The sequence below is a fragment of the Cricetulus griseus genome, chromosome 4 (assembly GCF_003668045.3).
Source record: "Cricetulus griseus strain 17A/GY chromosome 4, alternate assembly CriGri-PICRH-1.0, whole genome shotgun sequence".
In the NCBI taxonomy this organism is placed as follows: Eukaryota; Metazoa; Chordata; class Mammalia; order Rodentia; family Cricetidae; genus Cricetulus; species Cricetulus griseus.
In genome coordinates, this window is record NC_048597.1 from 81,730,780 (window position 1) to 81,751,220 (window position 20,441).

General features: G+C 41.2%; 2 protein-coding genes across 3 annotated transcripts in view; one reads left to right on the forward strand and one right to left on the reverse strand.

The window, feature by feature from the left end:
• Positions 1–2,684: 2,684 nt before the first annotated feature.
• On the reverse strand, positions 2,685–8,150 carry Tmem225b (transmembrane protein 225B). Its single transcript, XM_035444151.1, is given in 5 exon segments — positions 2,685–2,822; positions 2,824–2,893; positions 3,986–4,124; positions 7,921–7,991; positions 7,993–8,150. Coding segments are annotated over 5 exon segments (576 nt in total).
• A 3,088-nt stretch (positions 8,151–11,238) lies between these two features.
• Positions 11,239–20,441, forward strand: part of LOC100773351 (cytochrome P450 3A31) — a 79,656-nt gene continuing 70,453 nt past the window's right edge. Inside the window, exons 1-3 of one of the 2 annotated variants that reach the window (XR_003485022.2) lie at positions 11,239–11,310; positions 11,396–11,962; positions 17,501–17,825. The gene's annotated coding sequence lies outside the window, so the exon portion shown is untranslated. Of the gene's footprint in view, positions 11,311–11,395; positions 11,963–17,500; positions 17,826–20,441 lie in introns of those variants that run through there. The other variant, XM_027413657.2, reaches the window with a different exon arrangement.

A 20,441-nucleotide genomic window follows, 5' to 3' on the forward strand; every position in this document is an offset into this window, starting at 1 on the left:
CACCTCAGTGGCCCCGAACATAAATATTTAGAAGGCAATTTGACAATATGTTCCTTAAGGAAATGTGATGGTTATTTCTAACTGTAACTCTGACAATCTAGGATTACCTAGTGAAAGACTTAAAAATTAGCAAAGAAATATAGCCCAGATAAGGAAACTCTCCAAACTGAATGTAGGGCAGCCTAACCCAGAAACTAAGGCCACTACTATGACTTAGGGCCTGTTATTTACCAGCTTACAAGGCCATAAGATAACTGGGTACCAAGAATTCCCAGATGGCCACTCACCCCAGGGGCTCATAGAGGAAACAGATTGCCCCACTGGCCAATGTGTCAATAATTAACAATTAAGGGTCCCTATGAAACAAAGAGATAGCTACCATTTGTCAAGCAAGATAAGCATATCCTGAGGTCTGCAGGTTTTATAACTGGTGGGTCAGGAGGCCATCTGATTCCCAGCCCTTTCCTCAAGACAAAGGGCCTCCTAGGAACCCATGACTCTGGTCACGCCCCTCCCTAAGCTTGTGGTTTTTGCCTTTAAAAAACGCCTGTGCCTGGGGGACGGGGCTGCTCTCTAGCCTGCATGCTGAGAGAGTCCATTTGTACAAACGTCCACCTTTCATTAAAGCCTCTTGCTGTTTGCATCGAGTTTCTGCCTCCTCATGGTGAGTGGGGTGGCCGCAGTCCTGGGAAAAGATTCTGGAGGCCTGAGCTTCTGGGGGTCTTACACTAGGAAGAGTCTCAGTGAGGGGTCAGACAATTCCTCCCGTTGGCCTGTGGGAATGACCTGCGGGAAGACTCAGCCTACTGTGGGTGGCACCATTCCCTGGGTTGGGGTTTTGGACTGTGAAAGAATGAGAAAGGGAGCTGAGTGGTGAGCATGCATACATTAACTCATTTCTCCCTGCTCTTGTCTGTGCATGTAATGTGAGCAGCTACTTCAAGTTCCTGCTGCCTCGACTTTCCTATAATGAATACTGCAACCTGGAATTGTGAACTAAAATAAATACAATCCCCTCAAAGCTGTCCTTGCTTGACAAGGTCTCTCTTTGTAGCCCTGGCTGTTCAGGAACTTGCTATGTAGAACAGACTGGCCTCAAACTCACAGAGACCTGCCTGCCTCTGTTTCTCTGTGTTGGGATTAAATACTACCTTGTCTGGCTAATGACTGTATGTTTCATTTTTTTTTTTTGAGACAGGGTTTCTCTGTGTAACAGCCCTGGCTGTCCTGGAACTCTGTGGACCAGGCTGGCCTCAGACCCATAGAGATCCACCAGCCTCTACCTCCCAAGTGCTGGGATTTAAGGCATGCACCACCACCACGTGACTTAATGTTTTAAAAGAATTAATATAACAGAATTACTTTAAAAGACATGTATACTCTGGGAAAACAGAGATACATTTTGTGATAAGAGGGCTGTTTTAGAGCAAGTGACACTTCAGTTGGGATTAGACACAAGGGATTTTCCCTTTCAGGAAAAGACAGAGAAGGGTATTGGAACCAGATGTGGTGGTACACATCTTTAATATTTGCGATCAGGAGGCAGAGGCAGGCAGATCTCTGTGATCTCAGTTCAAGGCCAACCTGGTCTACATCGTTTCAGGCCAGCCAGAACTACATAGTGAGACCTTGTCTCAAAAAATTAAGTAAATAAGTAAAGAAGATATAAATAATAAAATGAAAAGAGACCAGTGCTTAGAAAGGCATCAATATGTGAAGGAGATGGTATGTTAGAAGATTGCTGATGTACTTTATGTGCCCCAAACTCATCAATGGAGGAGAGAAGCCTGAGCATGTTGGTGTGCGCTTGTAATCTCAATAAGCTCAGGCTGCCCTGAGCTATATAGTGAAATCAGATCCAGCCTGGGCTACAAAGTGGGTTTAAGGCCAGTTTGGGTTACATAGAATGAGGAGAGGAGGAGAGATAAGTAGAGAGAGAGAGAGAGAGAGAGAGAGAGAGAGAGAGAGAGAGAGAGACAGAGACAGAGAGAGAGAGAGACTGACTGCAGGGCACAGGCTTCCAGTGTCACAGCTGAATCAAAGCTCAGTCTTGGAGAAGGTTCCCCTGTAGCCATACTCAACCCTTCCCCCAAACCCATAAGAAATGTTTCTGGTACCAAGTCACCCTTTCACCCAGGAATGTTAATTTTGGGGTTTTGTTTTGTTTGTTGGTTTGGTTTGTTTTTTGTGAGACAGGGTTTTTCTGCATGGCTCTGGCTCTCCTGGTACTGGATTTGTAGACAAGGCTGGCTTTGAACTCAGAGGTCTGCCTGCCTCTGCCTTCCAAGTGCTGGAATCAAAGGAATGTGCCACCACCACCCAGCTTGGAACATAACTCTTTAATGACACTAATTCAAACAACTATTGTGATTCCATTCTTTTTGAAAATTCTGATTCCTTTGATTATGTAATACAGTCTCTCCTGCTGGCCCCCGGGTTTGGATTTTGAAGAACAGTTCAATAGAGTAGCTCTCCTTTTTTTGTTTTTTGTTTGAAACACCTGCAAAGATAATAAAAGAACAAAAGATAAAAAGAAAGACCTTGAGCAGCCAGTAGTTCAAAGGGCTCTGATCTTATTCCAGGTGCAATTAAGGCACAACCACTGCCAGAATGCAGGAGTAGAGGGTTAGCTCAACTTTCTGAAGCCCCTCCAAGGCAGCAAAGACTGTTAAGGTGGGGTATGCTTAGGCACTCACATAGACTGGGACAGAGCTCAGGTCTCCTATGTGGATGACTGTTTCTTCCTTGAGTACTGTCTCTTGCACCAAGCTCAGTTCTCTGCCAAGACTGTCCAGCTTCTCTAGGTAGAGGACGCCTCTGCACCTCCTCAGTACTCTTGGGAGTGGTCAAGAAATGGAAATGAAAGCAGACTGTGTCTTCAAAGAGGCAGATGCTACTCAGGTTACAGCAAAATCTTGGGTCAGATGAGATAGGAAGAAAGTGCTGGTTTCTGTGCCTCCCTGAGAAGGAACTTCTCCTTCTTGTGCAAGCCCTTGAATCTTTGGAACCACCCTCCATGCTGTCCCCTACAGCAGAGAATATATTAAAGCTAAGGTAAGAGGCTGGAGAGATGGCTCAAATGTTAAGAATGCTTGCTATTCTTTCAGAGGACATGGATTTAGTTCCAATCACCTATGTATGATGTCTTCCAACCACCTTTAACTCCAGACCCAGGGAATCTGGTGCCATCCTCTGGACTCTTCAAGAATCTATGTATGTATGTGTACATTGACAAAGGGAATGAGGGGGAGAAGAAAAGAGAGGGAGAAGGGAGAGAGAGAGAGAGAGAGAGAGAGAGAGAGAGAGAGAGAGAGAGAGAGACTGATTGAGACTCATACATATATACAAAATATTTTTTAAAAATGTGTTCATTTTCATGCCTGGTACTCATGCTTGATTCTCTGGAATTAGAGTGGCAGATGGCTGTGAGCTGCCAAGTGGGGAGCTGGGAATTGAACTTGGGTACTCTGGAAGAGCAGCTAGTGCTCTTAACCACTGAATCATCTCTCAAATCCCATAACAAAAATCTTTAAAGTTGAGGTAAATGATAACTTCTTTTCCAGTATTATAGAAGACCACTGTAAACACCAAAACTTCGTGGCCAGGAATGATTCAACATGCCAAGCACTTGTTACCAAAGCCTGAGGATTGGATCTCCAGTTTGGATCTCCAGCACCCATGTGAGACAGGCAAACAGGAGGCAAACAGGACACCCACAGTCCCAGCAAACAGGAGACAGAGACAGGATCTCTGAAAGCAAGCTGGCTAGTTAGACTCATCAAAGCAGCAAGCTCTGGCTTCAAATGACAGACCCTACCTTAATATTTAAGGTGGGAAGAAATCAAGGAAGACATTTGTCATCAACCTTTGGCCTCCACACACACATACCTGTAAATGCACACAGTACACACACACACACACACACACACACACACACACACACACCAGCAAAAATTCAAAAGAGATGGACTACAGTCCAGGATACTTACCAGTCACTAGGAACAGAACACCAAAGCACCATATATAGTGAGGCCACTGCATAGAGAATTGCATGGGGCTGGACTTTATCCTCAGACTCTGGATTTCAGGGGAATGAAGTAACAAGTTCATGAAGGTACAGATCCCTGTGAGGACCTAGGGAAGCGCCCGCTCTCCTCCCAGCTTCTGGCTTACCTTAGCCCATGTGACTCCTTAACTCCTTCTTTATCCCTTGCCCATCCAGAACAATAACCCTACCACATGCCTCTCTCTTTCTCTCCAACTCACCCAAAAGCTGTGTGCCTCACCTCCCAGGGACTCATCAGAAATTGCTGTGGAAGTATTCTCTATGTGGGTCCCAACATCATGATGGGTCCTCTGTGTGGGTACCACTTCAGGGTGTGCCCTCTGTGTGTGAACTTGAGAGAAAAATCAACCTGATTTTCCTACTGTATGGGTTCTGTATAGTGGGAAATTACCAATACGGAGTCAGGTAGAAATATAAGGGTATTTAATAGGGTATTTAAAAGCCTTACTTATAGAGCAACCTAGCCAGCCGGCGTGGCAGCAGTCTGTCCAGCAAGTACCAAAGTGAAGCCGAAAGCAAATGCAGTCACACTACGTCACCCTGACCACACCCTCGAAATTGTGGTCAGGCACACCTGTAGCCAGCCCCTAAGTAGGCGTGGCTACAGCTTCCCCTACAATTCCCCTTTTAGTCTAAAAGAGGATTAAAACTTAACAGTGTAAAGTATCCAAAATTAACAACCATAAAGGTAAAATATAAGAAGATACAACAATCTGCTTATGTCACATCCTAACTATCTATTTTAACTAAACCCTAAAGTCATCTGAAAGAGGTGTCCAAGCCTGAACACCTCCTTCCAATCCCAACCATAAACAATAGGAAGCTATCCCTAACTAGGTATATACACTATCCTAAGTGACAACAATGGGGAAAGGGGGTGTAGCATCTTCCAAGTTACTTCCTGCTGAAATGGGACAATGATAGTCATGTGGGGTCCTGTAGGAAGAAAATATTAGTGTAGTAAAAGTCTTGAATGGATTTTATCCAGTCCATGTTAGATGGGATTCTCTTGATAGAAGATCTCGCTTGAAATCCTCAACTTGATTGAAGTCAGTACCCGAAGCTTTGGCCGGAGTGTCAGTTGAAATGGAGCAAGTTGGATCCAGTGCATTTGAAGTATACCAGCTGATTGAGTTCAGCAGTTTTTTCCATAGTCCAGTGTCTTTCTGCAGCTGTTTGTCCTTTTTCATTGGCATTAAGAAAGTTTAGTGTTAATAAAGCATTATGCAACCTATGTTTGGGGGGTTTAGTCTTCCAAGCTTGTTTGTTGAGCATCTCCTTAAGTGTTCTATTAGATCTCTCAACCACTGCTTGTCCTGTAGGATTGTGTGGTATACCAGTAACATGCTTTATGTTATAATATTTGAAAAATTGTTCCAATTTTGTAGAGACATATGCTGGAGCATTGTCAGTTTTTATTTGTGCAGGTATACCCATAACTGCCATCACCTCTAGAAGGTGTGTAATAACAGAATCAGCTTTTTCAGAGTTAAGAGCAGTAGCCCAATGGAACCCTGAGAATGTGTCTACTGTATGATGCACATATTTCAAATTTCCAAACTCTGCAAAGTGAAAGACATCCAGCTGCCAAACCTCATTTCTCTGAATGCTTTTAGGATTACAACCTGCTGGCAATGGAGTTTGATTATAAAAGGAACAAGTAGGACAGTTTTTCACTATCTCCTTGGCTTGTTGCCAAGTGATGGAGAAGTCCTTTTTCAAACCTTTGCTATTTACATGATGTTTCTTATGAAATTCTGAGGCTTCTAGCACACTTGAAATTAATAAACGATCAATCTCATCATTGCCTTGTGCTAGTGGCCCTGGCAGACCCGTATGGGATCTGATATGTGTAATGTATATAGGATTACTTCTGTTTTTGATAGTTTCCTGTAATTGTAAAAACAGAGAAGTTAATTCCGTATTATCAGGAATGAATTCTGCAGTCTCAATGTGTAACACAACTCTCTCTGCATATTGGGAATCAGTAACTATGTTAAGAGGTTCTGTAAAATCCATAAGTACCATTATTATATGAGAATTGCATATAATTCTGCCTTCTGTACAGATGTATATGGACTTTGAACTACTTTACTTACCTCACCTGCTTTATAACCTGCCTTACCTGATTTGTTGGCATCAGTGTAGAAGGTAAGAACTCCAGAAATGGGAGTTTATCTTACAATACGTGGAAGAATCCAGACTGTCTTTTTTTATGAATTTAATTCTGTCAGTTTTGGGATACTTGTTAATTGTTCCCAAAAAGTCAGTAAGAGTTATTTGCCAATATTCATTATTCTTCCACAAGGAGGAAATTTGTCATTAGTTAAAGGTACTATAATTTCTGCTGGATCTTTTCCAGTCAGCTGGCGAAGTCTTAATTTACCCTTTAAAATCAAATCAGAAATCTTTTCTATATATGTCTTTAACTTCTTATTCTGTTTATGTGGCAGAAATATCCATTCCAATATAGTGTCTTCCCTTTGCATCACAATTCCAGAAGGGTATTCTCTGGATGGCAAGATAACCAGAATACAGTCTAAATCAAGGTTTATCCGATCTACATGTGCATCCAATATTCTGTTTTCTACCCATTGCAACTCTTTTTCTGCCTCAGTAGATAATATCCTAGGACTATTTAGGTCCTTATCACCTTTAAGTGCCATTTTAAAATGCTTTGAGTCATGTCCTTCTATACCAATAAACGTCTGTAATTGAGAAATTTTCCCTAATAATTTCTGAAGAGAATTAAGAGTTTGATAACGATCTCTCCTAATTTGTACCTTTTGAGGTCTGATTCTTTGTAAGTCTATCTTGTAACCTAAATAGTTAATAGAATCTCCTCCTTGTATCTTTTCTGGGGCAATCTGTAACCCAACGAGGCAGAACTTCCTTCACCATTTCAAACATATGTTCCAAAGTTTCCTTATTAGAATCTGATAAAAAGAATGTCATCCATGTAATGATAAACAAGAGATTGTGAAAATTTCTTAGGAATTATTTCCAAAGGTTGCTGTACAAAGTATTGACACAAAGTAGCAGAACTGTAGGGGAAGCTGTAGCCACCCCAGTGGCTGGCTACAGCTTCCCCTACAGTTCTGCCTCCTCTGTTGGCACAGGAGCATCCCAGGGCAAGGCCTTGCTCAGTATTTTAAAATGTAAAAAGGCCTCAAAGGATAGGAGTAACCTCTCATTCACTCTTTATAAAAACATGGTTTTTTTTCAAGTATGTCACTGGGGCAGACAGGTGATCCTGGGATATATCATCCCAAGCCAACAAGGCTGGAGCTGAAATGTTCTCTAGAGAAGCCCAAAGATAAGGTAAAATAAGTTCAGAAATCCTGGGGCCTGGCAGATAGCCCAATGCCATAAGCACATTGATGCCAAGCCTGATGGCCTGAGTTCCCAGAACCAATATGGTGAAAGGAAAAAAAAAAACAACTCCCAAAAGTTGGCCTCTGACCTCTCTAGTGCTGTGGCATTTGTATGCTCACCTACATATGAAAGTGCACAGACCCACACTAATAAATAAAAATGCAATAAAACTAAGCACCAAGAATGGTGGCACACTCCTTTAATCTCAGCACTCAGGAGGCAGAGGCAAGCAGACCTCTGGAAGATTAGTGACAGCCTGGTCTATATAGCAAGCTCCAGATCAGCTATAATTACATAGTGAGAGCCTGTCTCAAAGGAAAAAATAGATAAATTCAGAGATGGTATGTAGAGGAAAGGTTACTTCATAGAGAAAGCAAATCGGGCAACCTTCCTAATGCTTCTGCTAACACCGCCAACTGCCCTCCAAACCCCTCCCAGGGCCTAGCTGAGAATGAGGACTGCTTGGCTGTTCCACACACCTGTGAGGAAACTGATGATGGCTGATATCACTTTGTGCTTTATGGTCTTTGGGAAGAGCTCAGATGCAAAGACACCACGAGAAGGTACTGAAGAAAGCCAAGATGACTACAGAGAGCAGGAAGATATGACCCAGATTTATATGAACTGCAAAGGGAGGGTGGAAGGCCAGGGATGCAGACGAGGACCCTTGCCTGCCATAGAGCAGAGCTCTTTGGAGCCTGGCACACATGACCCCAGAGGCTCCAGCAGCTGGTCCCAAAGTGTGGCCCTGGGAACAGTGTTCTGACCCTGTCACTCCCCCAAGAATCCTTTGCCCTTGTTTTGTTCCCAACATGGAAGGTTATGAAAAATAAAGTAAATTCACAACGTCGGCCACTGAAATTATTCATGAGTTGCTTTTTCCTTTGAGATAGGGTCTCATATATTCTAGAGGCCATAAAACTCATTATGTAGCTGAGGATGACCTTGAACTTCTGGTCTTCCTGCCTGTACTTCCTCAGTGCTGGGATGTCAGGTATGCACCACACTCTGCCAGGTATATGGTGCTGAGAATTGAACCCAGGCCCTGTACATGCTAGACAAGACTGTGTGGACTGAGTTATATCACCAGCTCCCTTCTTAACTTATTGCTGTGTGAATATGATTGTATTAAATCTCGTGGGAAATTTTTAGACTTGGAGGGCAGGCGCAGTAGCCCACACCTGTAAATCCCACTCAGAAGGCCGAGGCAGGCAGATCTCTCCGAGTTCAAGACTAGACTGATCTATGGAATAAGTTCCAGGATAGCCAGGGATATATAGAGAGACTGCTGTCATAAAAAAAAAATTAGGCAAAACTTGTGATTAAAGTTTTGCCACCAGGCCTGGCAACTTGTATGGGTAGAAAGAACGCAGGGGTGATACTGCTGAACCTTTAAGAAGCAAGAGGACCCCCAAAACACACATCAAAGATTATTCATCCCTGCTGACTGTGGTGGCTCCCCACAAGTCAGTTCATATCCAAAGCACAATAAGAAGAGGTATGTGAATGGACCATAATGGATGGGATGATGTGTGTGCTGGAGCATAGGGCAGGACTCAGAAGTGCATCAGACTCAGTTTGGGAGTGGTCAGGCAGTAGAGGTCTCCACTGATGTGGCTGAGGGGAGCCAGGCCACAGAGGCCTATGCATAGCTCTCCCCACAGAGCCCAGGAGGTTTACCTACCCACTTTTGGGCATCCATTCCCTGAATGTCATCAGCCTCCAGACACATGCCCTGACAGTAAGCCACTCCAAGGAAAGGAATTTCTTCCTCACCCCCACATCCTTCAGAAACTCCTAAGGGGATCATGATGATTGGCCCAGCTAGGGTCACAAATTCATTCCACTCTGGCCAAGGAGAGTAGCTATGACCTTGGTGGCATGTGAGCTGCATTCCAGTGACCAAGGAGCTATGATCACCTGAGAAGCCAACATTTCAAACCATAGACTCAGGGGAGAATAAGCAGTGTTCGTTTGTTATTCATCTGGGTGTTTGTGTGTGGTGTATACATGCCACGTGTGCCCCTGTGGGAGGGAGTGCCTGCACCTATGCAGGTGTCTTCCTTATGTTGATTATCATCGTCATGTGACACAGAATCTCTCTCATCATGGACACCAGGCTGGCCTCAGGCTCAGATTTTCTCGTGGGTCTGCCTTCGCAGAAGACAACTCAGGTTGTCAATTTACAATTTGTAAAGGGCTTCTCCTTTTCACAGTAAGAGTCAAGGAAAAAGTCAGCAAATTAAATTCCAGTGCTCATTAGTTTTGCTTTGTTTTGGTCCATGAAAAGTTTCTGCACCCCGTAAGCCTCTCCACTAACCCAGCAATCGAAACCAGACCAAATCCAATTGAATTAAAAGAGGCCCAGGTTTAATGGGTAAAATGCTCCTGGATGATTTTCCAGCTCCCGACGCCCCAAGAGAGGAAATGGGAAAGAGAGACTGAAAAAACATGTGTCTTTTTTCTGAGTGGCAGTTTAAATGCCCTGTGGGAGGGGTCTTGATCATCTCTGGAGGAAGAGTCATCATTTGGCTGGCTTTCTGACATGTGCATGGCTTGGAGAGAGATATGGGAGAGGGGATTTGAGGTGGAGCTTTCACCAGAATAGTCTATTTAAAAAATGGAGTTTCCTCTTGGGAGGCAGAGGCAGGCAGTTCTCTGTGAGTTCGAGTCCAGCCTGGTCTCCAGAAAAAGTGCCAGGATAGGCTCCAAAGCTACACTGTCTTAAAAAAACCAAAAATAAATAAATAAATAAATAAATAAATAAATAAATAAAATGGAGTTTTGTCTCAGATTAATCATTGACTCACATTCTGAAGGGGTTACACAGCACTGAGACAGATGCCCGTTTGGTGACTCCCATAGGAGACAGTTCCTACTATTCTTCAGTCAGGTCTACAAATTTAGGGTCTCCAATCCCTAGACAATTCAAGTTTGCACAGCTACATTTTTATTCACTTGCTTTTTAAACTCTGTGAATTGGTTTCCTACCTGTGTTTATATTAACTTGAGGGCCCATCATTTTATATTTTACTTATGTGTGTGATGGAGAGCAAACATACCACAATACACATGTTGAGGCCAGAAGACACCTTTGTGGAGATTGTTCTTCCTTCCACTTTTCTGTGGGTTCTGGGGTTAGAACTTAGGTCATCACACTTTTGCAGCAATCATCTAGACACTGAACCATTCCAGTGGCCCAATTTTTGGAGATTTTAAAATATATTCGTGTGTGTGTGTGTGTGTGTGTGTGTGTGTGTGTGTGTGTGTGTGTGTACTTTCATGAATGTGCCCACAGATGTTAAATCCCTCAGAGCTGGAGTTAGCCTGGAGTTGTCAACTACATGAGTGGTGGGATTTAAATTCAGGTCCTAGTTTATGAGGTGGCACACCTGTTATCCCAGCACTCAGGAAGCAGAGCCAGGTGGATCTTTGTGAGTGTGAGGCCAGCCTGGTCTATATAGTGAGTTCCAGGACAGCCAGGGCTGCATTGTGATACCCTGTCTAGAAAAAACAACAGAAAAGATTAAGAAATATTTTTTATGTGTATGGTGTTTTGCCTGCATGTATGACTTGTGCATCACATGTATGCATTGCCCATGAGGTCAGAAGAGGGTGTCAGATCTCCAGGAACTGGAGTTAGAGGTGTGAGCCACTGTGTGAGTTTTAGAAACTAAACCTGTGTGGTGATATCTTGCTGATACAAATAAAGCCTGCCTGAAGATCAGAGGATGGAACTTGCCACTAGCTAACCATAGAGGTTTGGAGTTCTGTATAGACAGACAGGAAGTGAGATGGCTGGGTGGAAACAGGAAGTGAGATGGCTGGGAGAAGAGAAAACATAAGAGGGAAGAAACAGGGCAAAGGAGGTAATTTTGGCTTTGGCTTGCTCCTTCTTCTCTCTGATCTCCCAGCATTTCCCTCTATATCTGACTCTGGGTTTTTATTATTTAGACCAATTTGGAACTCCTGTTTACATTTTGGTGCTCAACAAGGCCAGAACATTAACATCAGGACAGGGGCAAATTGCCCCACATGGACCCCTGAGAAAGCCACCAGCTCTCGTGGACTTGCTCATTCAAGTAAGCTGCTCCTGACTCCCTGCTCCTGCACTCCACTCGGTGTCAGTGGCTTACACTATGCCTAGAACCTTTTTCTTTGTGTTTGGTGCTTTGACCCAGTCTTTATTTCTACTAAAGGAACACGCCCCAGACCTCAGTATTTCCTGGAGCTAGCATACCCGATCCAGCCCACGCATTCTGATCGGCGATTGGCCGATCAGTGCAAGCAGGTTGCACTTTTTTCCCTTTATCTGTAACACAAATCTATTAGGTTTGGTTTTGTGTGGATGTTTGCTTAGAATGCAAAAGTTGGACAACATTCGGACAAGTCAGACCAGAGGAGCTTCAGTGTCATTGGACTTCCTTTGGCAGCACACCTATGACACCTGCTGGCCAAACATCATCATTGCAATTTAAGATAAGGCCATAAGAGGCACAGACGATCTTCTAAGGATTTGAGGTAAATTACTGGATAGTTTTGCATTTTAAGCTGGTAAATAAACTAATTAATAAATTTGTTAACTACTGCCACATCAATGGTGGATAATAACACCACCCCTTTTCGATTCTACTATGGATGGAATTTTAAAAGAGATATACGACCTACCTACCTGGGATGTATACATTCTTGGTCATAATTGATATTAGCTTGGTAATCCATTAATTTCCTTAAAGAGATGGTTTGATAATAAAGCTAAGAATAAGGAATTTATAGAAATGATACAGAATTTACAGACTGGAATGAGAGCTTAGCAAAATGGATCATACATTTTAAAATGACAACCATAATTTGACAAACAGAATTCACAAAATAAAGCATGATAATAAACTCCTAATAGAAAAAAATTAATTCCATGTCTAAGGGTAATGACAAGCTTGCAGATAGAACATGGTTTTTGGAAAGCAATCTGCATGCCATCCAAATAATCTCTAAGGATAAGAATATCAAATCTCTGGGACTCATATGTAAATGATGAGAACAAGAAACTGACTGATTTAATGAAATCATTGGAAATTTTTGCTATACAGGAAGTTCAAATGCTTAAAAAAACAATGGTGACTAGATTACAGGCCATAGAAGACCTTCTTAAAACTGTACACCCAGGAGTTAAAGTACCAATAAAAGAGAATAAAAAATATTTAACATCGCCAGAACCTTTCAGAATCAGAGATGATTTATCAAAGGTCATATCATCATTGTCACCTGCTATGATCTATTTTGTTACTATTTCTCAAAAGCCAGCAAATATTGAATACCCAGAAGGATATACAGAATGCAAGTGGGGTCCTATATGTATGAAAGATTCAAAATATATTAAGGAAGAAGTAGTTTCTTATGTCATGCATTCACCATATGTGAGGCAGTTAGTAAAGGCATGGACTACAAGAAATAGAATAGCTCCAAATGACTGGCTTCAGTTACTTTGCAGTTTCAGAACTTGGTCCACAGCTGCAGTAGAAGTCATATTGGAGGGAAGAGGCCAAAGCCCTTGAACATCAAGGCAGAATCAAAAGTTATGAGGCTTCCCAAGATCAAATTCTTTGTGAGTGCTATTATGCTGATGCAGATTCTTAAGCTACATACAATCTTGTCCCTATGCTGTACAGCAGCCTTGAATGCTAAGATTTAAGAACCAGGGAAAAGAATCAAGTCTTATACTAAGGTTACTCAAAGCCCATAAGCACCCTTTAGTGACTTTTTTCAAAGATTGACTAAAGCTGTACAAACAGGGGTATGAGATCCAGAAGCTAGATGAGTACTAATTCAATCTATGGATTTTGAATATGCTAATTTAGAATGCAAAAATGTGCCTGAGCCCTTAAAGATCAGATCAGCACCAATGGATGAATGGATTCTACACATAGCCAATGTTGAAACTTTTGACTATAATACTGAGGCTTGGATAGGAAAAGTGATCTTCAAAGGTATGAGGAGACATCAAAATACCAAATGTTTTAATTGTGGTAGAATGGTACTTTTGAGATAAATGGTAGACAAGACATTCCTAGAAATAATGCTTCTTCTGGGAATAACCCAGATAGAAGGCCCTAGCCTTCTGGATTATGTAGAAGATTTGGCAAAAGCCAACATTGGACCAACGAATGCATATCTACAAGAGACAAATAAGGCAACCCTTTCCCATCAGGAAACTCCTTGGAGGGGGGGGGAGGCTCTGGAAGGCCCCCATGTCAAACGTGATCTAGTCATTCCCGGTCACTGTGGAGGACAATCCTTCCCAGAAAAAGTAGGAAATCCAGTGCCTATTGTTAAAAAAATCATACTGCTCTGGATGACAGAATAGTTTTAAAGGAAAAATAAAAAATTCAAGGAGGAAACAGAAAATGTATATTTTGGAAGATTTCTATAAATGACCAAAGACCAAAACTAACTGGACACAGGTGCAGACATCACCATTATTACTCCAGAATCTTGTGTCTAAGTTGGCCTCTTCAGTCGGTAGATGTTCAATTTTTAGATATTGAAATCCTATCTCAGGTAAAACAAAGCATGAGATGGGTTGAATGTATAGAATCAGAAGGACAGAGTGGAAGGCTGAGGCCATATGTGGCTAATATAGCAGTAAATCTATGGGGTTGTGATCTGTTTCAATGGCATACCCAGATTAACATTCCTGAAGTATCAAAGTGAACCATAAACCAACTCATGTTTATGGAAAAATGTTATAAAGCACTATATAAAATAGACACAGATCATTTAGGCTTTACAAAAACATAATAAATCAAGTGCCAAACTCATAGAGGGACCAAAAGCCCTACTCTTAAAATAGTTAACTGACAAACCTGTCTGGGTGGGTCAATAGCCTATGACTTCAGAGAGGCTAGAGGATCTCCAACGGCTTGTTCAGGAACAGCTAAATGCTGGGCATATTGAAGAAGCTACCAGCCCTTGGAATTCTCTTGTATTTGTTATTAAGATGAAATCTGGAAAATGGAGAATGCTTACAGACCTGAGAACCATTAACAAAGTAATTCAGCCAATGGGCTCTCTACAGCCTGGAATGCCATTGCCTATTACCTAAAGAATGGCTTATTATAGTTATTGACTTCAAAGACTTTTTCTTCACTATACTTTTACAAGAAGATATGGAAAATTTTACCTTCATGGTGCCTACATACAATAATAATTCTGCTAAGTGATATCAATGGAAGATTATCCCACAGGGAATGTTAAATGGCTCCATCCTGTGCCAATATTTTATATGGCAGTCATTGGAAATAATATGGGAGCAATTTCCTCAGTCTTAATTTACCATTACATGGATGACATATTATCAGTTTCAAATATAGATAGTTTAGAAAGAATGTGTGAAGAATTAAATACAATTTTTGCCCTGTTGGGGATTTCAAATTGCTCCTGAAAAATACAAAGAGGAGATCCTATTAGTTATTTAGGGTATAAAATAGGTTTGCAAAAATTAGACCCCAAAAGGTGCAAATTAGGAGAGATTGATTGCAGACTCTTAATGACTTTCAGAGATTGCTAGGAGACATTTTCCATCTATAGCAAATTATTGGGATAAAACCTGACCAACTTATTCATTTAAAGAAAACCTTAGATGGTGACAAGGACTTAAATAGTCCAGGGAATTAACAGCTGAAGCCGAGAAAGAATTGGCATTGGTGGAAGACGAATTATAGACTGCAAATGTGGATCATGCAGCTCCGAAGGTTAACTGCATTCTAGTCATATTGCCCTCTAAGCATTCCCTACAGGAATTTTAATGTACAGGGAAGGTATTATCTTAGAATGGATTTTTTACCACATAGACCAAGTAAAAACTTAAAAACTTATGTGGCAAAGATTTCTGAGTTGATTCTAAAAGGGAAATTGAGACCTCATCAATTAGCAAGAATAGAGCCAACAGAAATCGTAGCACCTTTTAGCAATGATGAAATTGACAAATTATAGGTAGAACGTGAACCCTGGCAAAGAGCTTGCAGTAATCTTTTGGGAGAGATTAATGACAAATATCCCAAAAGCAAGAGAATCCAACTTAAAAGAGAACTAACTGGATCCTTTCTCGAATTGCATAGGAAGCACTAATACCTGGAGCCCCTACATTCTAAGTAATTTAAGTAAAGTGGATCTAAGTCTTTATACTTCTGTCCAAGAGTCAGAATTACATGTTATTTTCATTGTGTTGATGGATCATAAACAACTTCTCAATATAGTTACTGATTCACAAGATGCAGAAAGAGTTGTTTTACATATTGAAACTGCTGAATTTATACTAGATGATACAGAATTAGTTTTATTATTTATTCAATTATAAGACATCCCTTATATATAACATACATCTGATCCCACATGGGTCTTCCAGGCCTTCCAGCACAAGGAATTGATGAAATTGTTCAACTATTGATAGGAAATGGTGCTAAAAGCCTCAGAATTTCATTAAAAACACCATGCCAATAGCAAAGGTTTGAAAAAAGACTTTTCCATCACTTGGCAACAAGCCAAGGGTATTATAAGGAAATGTCCTACTTGTTCTTCAAACAATCAAACTCTACTACTACCTTCAGGAAGTAACCCAAAGGGTACTCAAAGAAGGAAATCTGGTAGATAGATGTGGTCCAGTTTGTAGAATTTGGAAAAGCAAAATATGTACACTGCACCACTGATACATATTTAGGTTTTAGTGGGCAACTGTTTTGAGTTCAGAAAAGTTTGATTTGGTAATTACACATTTGATAGAAGTTATGTCCATCATAGGTATACCTGGACAAATAAAGACAGACAATGGTGCAGCACATGTTTCTAAGAAAATGAAGCAGTTTTTTGCTTATTATAATATAAATCATATTACAAGTTTACCACACAGTCCTACAGAGCAGGCAGTCATAAAAAGATCAAGTAGAACTCTAAAGGATATGCTATATAAACAGAAATGGATGATAAAGAACTCCAAAAATAGATTGCATGGTGCTTTATTAACTTTGGATTTTCTGAATGCTAATGAGAAAGGAACAACAGCTGCAGAGAGACATTGGATAATAGAAATAATTATGAAATCAACACCAACCAGTATACTTCAAAGATGTGTTGACCTCCAAATGGAAACCAGGACTTGTGTTATGTTGGAGAAGAGGTTTTGCTTTTGTTTCCACAGAAAAACTATGAATACCATCAAAATTGACAAAGATCCTACTTGAATAAGATGCCTCTTAATTAGAAGAGATGACAGTTCATCAAGCAGCATGGCCATTTAATCTGAACCAACCTATAAAACTAATAATATTTTTCATTTGATTAGATATAACTTTCCAAAGGAGAACCTCCCCAAAATTTAGCCTTGGGGAAGGGTTTTATTTTTTATCTTGTCAGATGATTAAAGGTATCCAGCTAAGGAATCTGGAGACCATTAGACAAATGAGACATCTGAAGAAAAAGGACAAATCATCTAGAAGAATTGTCCCAAGGAAACAGTGAATTGGCCTATTGGTATATCACATTTACAAGAGGATAAGATTTCATAAATCTTCCCAAATGTTTGTTTCTTATTCCTTTTTTTCCTGGTTTTTCAAGACAGGGTTTCTCTGTGGCTTTGGAGGCTGTTCTGGAACTAGCTCTTGTAGACCAGGCCGGTCTTGAACTCACAGAGATCCACCAGTCTCTGCCTCCCAAGTGCTGGGACTAAAGGCGTGTGCCACCACAGTCCTGCTTGTTTCTTATTTCTATACAGACATATAATGCAAATGTTCTTTTTTTTGTCTTCCCATTCCAAATAAAGATTAAAACTACCTTTGGAGTTGGAGTGTGGCTCTCTCCTGTAAACCCAAGCATGCTTGTTAAAGTAAAGTTCAAAATCTGTGTCTCATGTCAGAAGAGCTACCTGATATGGGACAGAAGAAAAACAATATTTAGTACTATTGTATTGGTACTAATATCATAACTTTGTCATGATATTAATGGTTATATAGAGTACTAACCAATTCTAGAAAAAGGTTTCATTTACTTTCATGAACGTGATTTCAGGTTTGAGTCTCTATCAGTTTTCTACAATGATACCATGACCATGCCTAACATTGACCTTTGAAGTCTCCAAAAGGAGGATGGGGCCATAAAATGACAATTTCACCAGGATTATCACAACACCATTATGCTGAACAACACCAACTAAAGATCAGCTTTGGACTACAAAATGCTCACAATTCGAGATGACTTGCTGAGATTATCCAGCCTCACAGACACTGCTTGGAACAATTTCAAGGTGGCTATCTGAGGTTATTCAGCCTCACAGACTACTTTGGTTCACAGAAATGTCTGTTAGATATGCTAGGCCTATAGGCCAAAGATGGATGCCCCAACATTACAGAGCAACCTTGGGTGACTGTCCAAGTAGCCAATTGTTTCTGTCATTTCTCACATTTTTGAAAGTCTCTTGCTCATACTTCCTGTTTACTCAATTAATATTATTTTTCTTCTTGGGTCTCTGAGGGAGTTGAAGACTAGATAAAATAGTTACAGTTTTCCTTGTTTACCAGGTTCATTAAAGAAATTCACTAGCGATGTATTAAGTATAATAGGTTTGAAAGACATTAAAAGATAATTTGATAATGCAAATTAGAATAGAAAGTAAATTAGGTACAAGATTTGCACTCATTCAGAAAGAATAGATAATGTAGTATTTTCTCTGAATTTGTCAAATGCTAATGGACTAGACATTGTTAATGTACTTATTTCCTGTACTGTTGGGCCTTAAAAGGCTCAGATGTGAGGCCCAGTATAACCTCCTGAGCCTGGCTAGCGTTTGGCGACCTGTCTCTGGCCTGTAGTAACCTCCACATGGGGTTGACTCAGCAAGGCCTGATGTAAGACTGCCCGCTGCCTAGCTACCTGCCAGCTTGGTGGAATATTATTGGCCCTTACTCCTCACGTCTCCTTACCCCATCCTAAGATTCCCATTCCCTATCTCAACCCTATATAAGTTCCTGCCTGTTGGAATAAAGTGAGATCCTGCTTTGACAAGTCTCCCGACTCAGTGTGTGTTTCTCCCCATACCTGGGGGGTTTCTGAGTTGTGGACACTCACCACCCCGCTCAGCCCCTTGAAGAGACTGGTTGGACTGGCCTTTCCCCAGCTCTACGTGCTGGAGGACCCAGAACTGTGCATACTATATATAGTTTTTCTTATATTAGTATAGCCTTTTTTATTTTTAGACAAAAAAGGGATATGTGGTGATATCTTGCTTGTACAAATAAAACCTGTCTGAATATCAGAGGATGGAGTTTGCCACTAACTAATCATGGGGTCTGGATGTCTGTACAGACAGACAGGAAGTGAAATGGCTGAGAGAAAAGAGGGAAGAAACAGGAACACACTTTCTTGTCTGCTGACATGCAAAGGAGGTAATTTTGGCTTTGGCTTGCTCCTTCTTCTCTCTGATCTCTCAGCATTTTCCTCTATATCTGACTCTGGGTTTTTATTATTGAGACCAATTAAGAACTCCTTTTTATAAACCTGGATCCTCTGGAAGAGGAGCAAGTGCTCTTCATACACTGAGCCATCTCCCAAGCTCCATTTAAAAAAATCACTTAAAAAATTGTACTTGGGTGTGCCTGTGTACAGCAGGAATGTGGAGTTTTTGTTTTGTTTTGTTAGGTTTTTGTTTTTTGTTTATCAAGACAGGGATTCTCTGTGTAGCCTTGGCTGTCCTGGAACTCACTCTGTGGATCGGGTCAGCCTCAAACACAGAGATCCACCTGCCTCTGCCTCCCGAGTGCTGGGATTAAAGGTGTGCATCACCACCACCGTGTGGAGTCTGGGGATGGAACTGAGGTCACTGGACTTGGCAGCAAGCATCCTTACCAGCGGATCCATCTCACTGGCCCCATTAACCTCTTGAGCTCTTACTATGTGGCTGATGCCCTTTACATTTATCTTCCACTATGCTTTTACTGCATAGCACGTTATATAAACTCTCAAGAGTGACACTTTTTAATAGAGTTGAGCAAAGCCCAAGTCTGTCTACTCCAAAGCACTGCATTATTAACCTACAGTTCTCTTTATTCCATGGATTAATTCACTTGATTAGGTTAACTGCCCACACTGGCTAGCACTAATATTACATACCTAGCAGCTAGATAAGATGGATGGATGGAGCTACATTTTTAGTGTGGGAATGTCATTACACTTTGCTGCAATGACTATCTAGGGCCTCATTTTTAACTTCCATAAACCTATGTGGAGGTGAAAACTTGGCTTAGTGGTATAGCATTTGCCTAATGAAGCCTGGATTCAATACCCTATGGAGACTCAGGGTGTTCAGTTGTACACATCCATTTCCTAAAGTAAGGATTTTTGTGTGAAATGCTTTTTACTCTTTTGGCTATTTGAGGGGACCACCACCCAACTTCCAAATAAATCCCACATAGAACCTTATTATTACTTATGAAAGTTGTTGCTAGCCAGTTGTTTTAAACTTTAAATTACACCATCTACCCTTTCCCTCAGGGCCTTTATCTGTCTTACTTCTGTATATCGTACTTTCCGTCTTACTCTGTGGCTGACTGGGTGGCTGGGTGCCTGCCCCTGACATCCTCTTCCCTTTGTTCTCTCATTGCTCCTCCTTCTGTTTATACTCTCTGCCTGCCAGCTTTGCCTTTCCTTGTGCCTGCCTTGCCACTGGTCATTCAGCTCCTTATTAGACCATCAGGTGTTTTAGACAGGTACAGTAACACAGCTTCACAGAGTTAAACAAATGCAACATAAACAAAAGTCACACACCTTAAAACAATATTCTACCACAAAGAACTTTTTCACTCTATAGAATACCCTTATTCAGCACCTTCAAATGCCACACTCCTGCCATTTTCTGGTTGGATTTGAGGCTCCTTCACATAAACTCATGCTTACTACTGCAAATCTGGTCACAGCAGGGGAGGTCATAGGTCCAAGAACTTATTGCTGCTTTAGA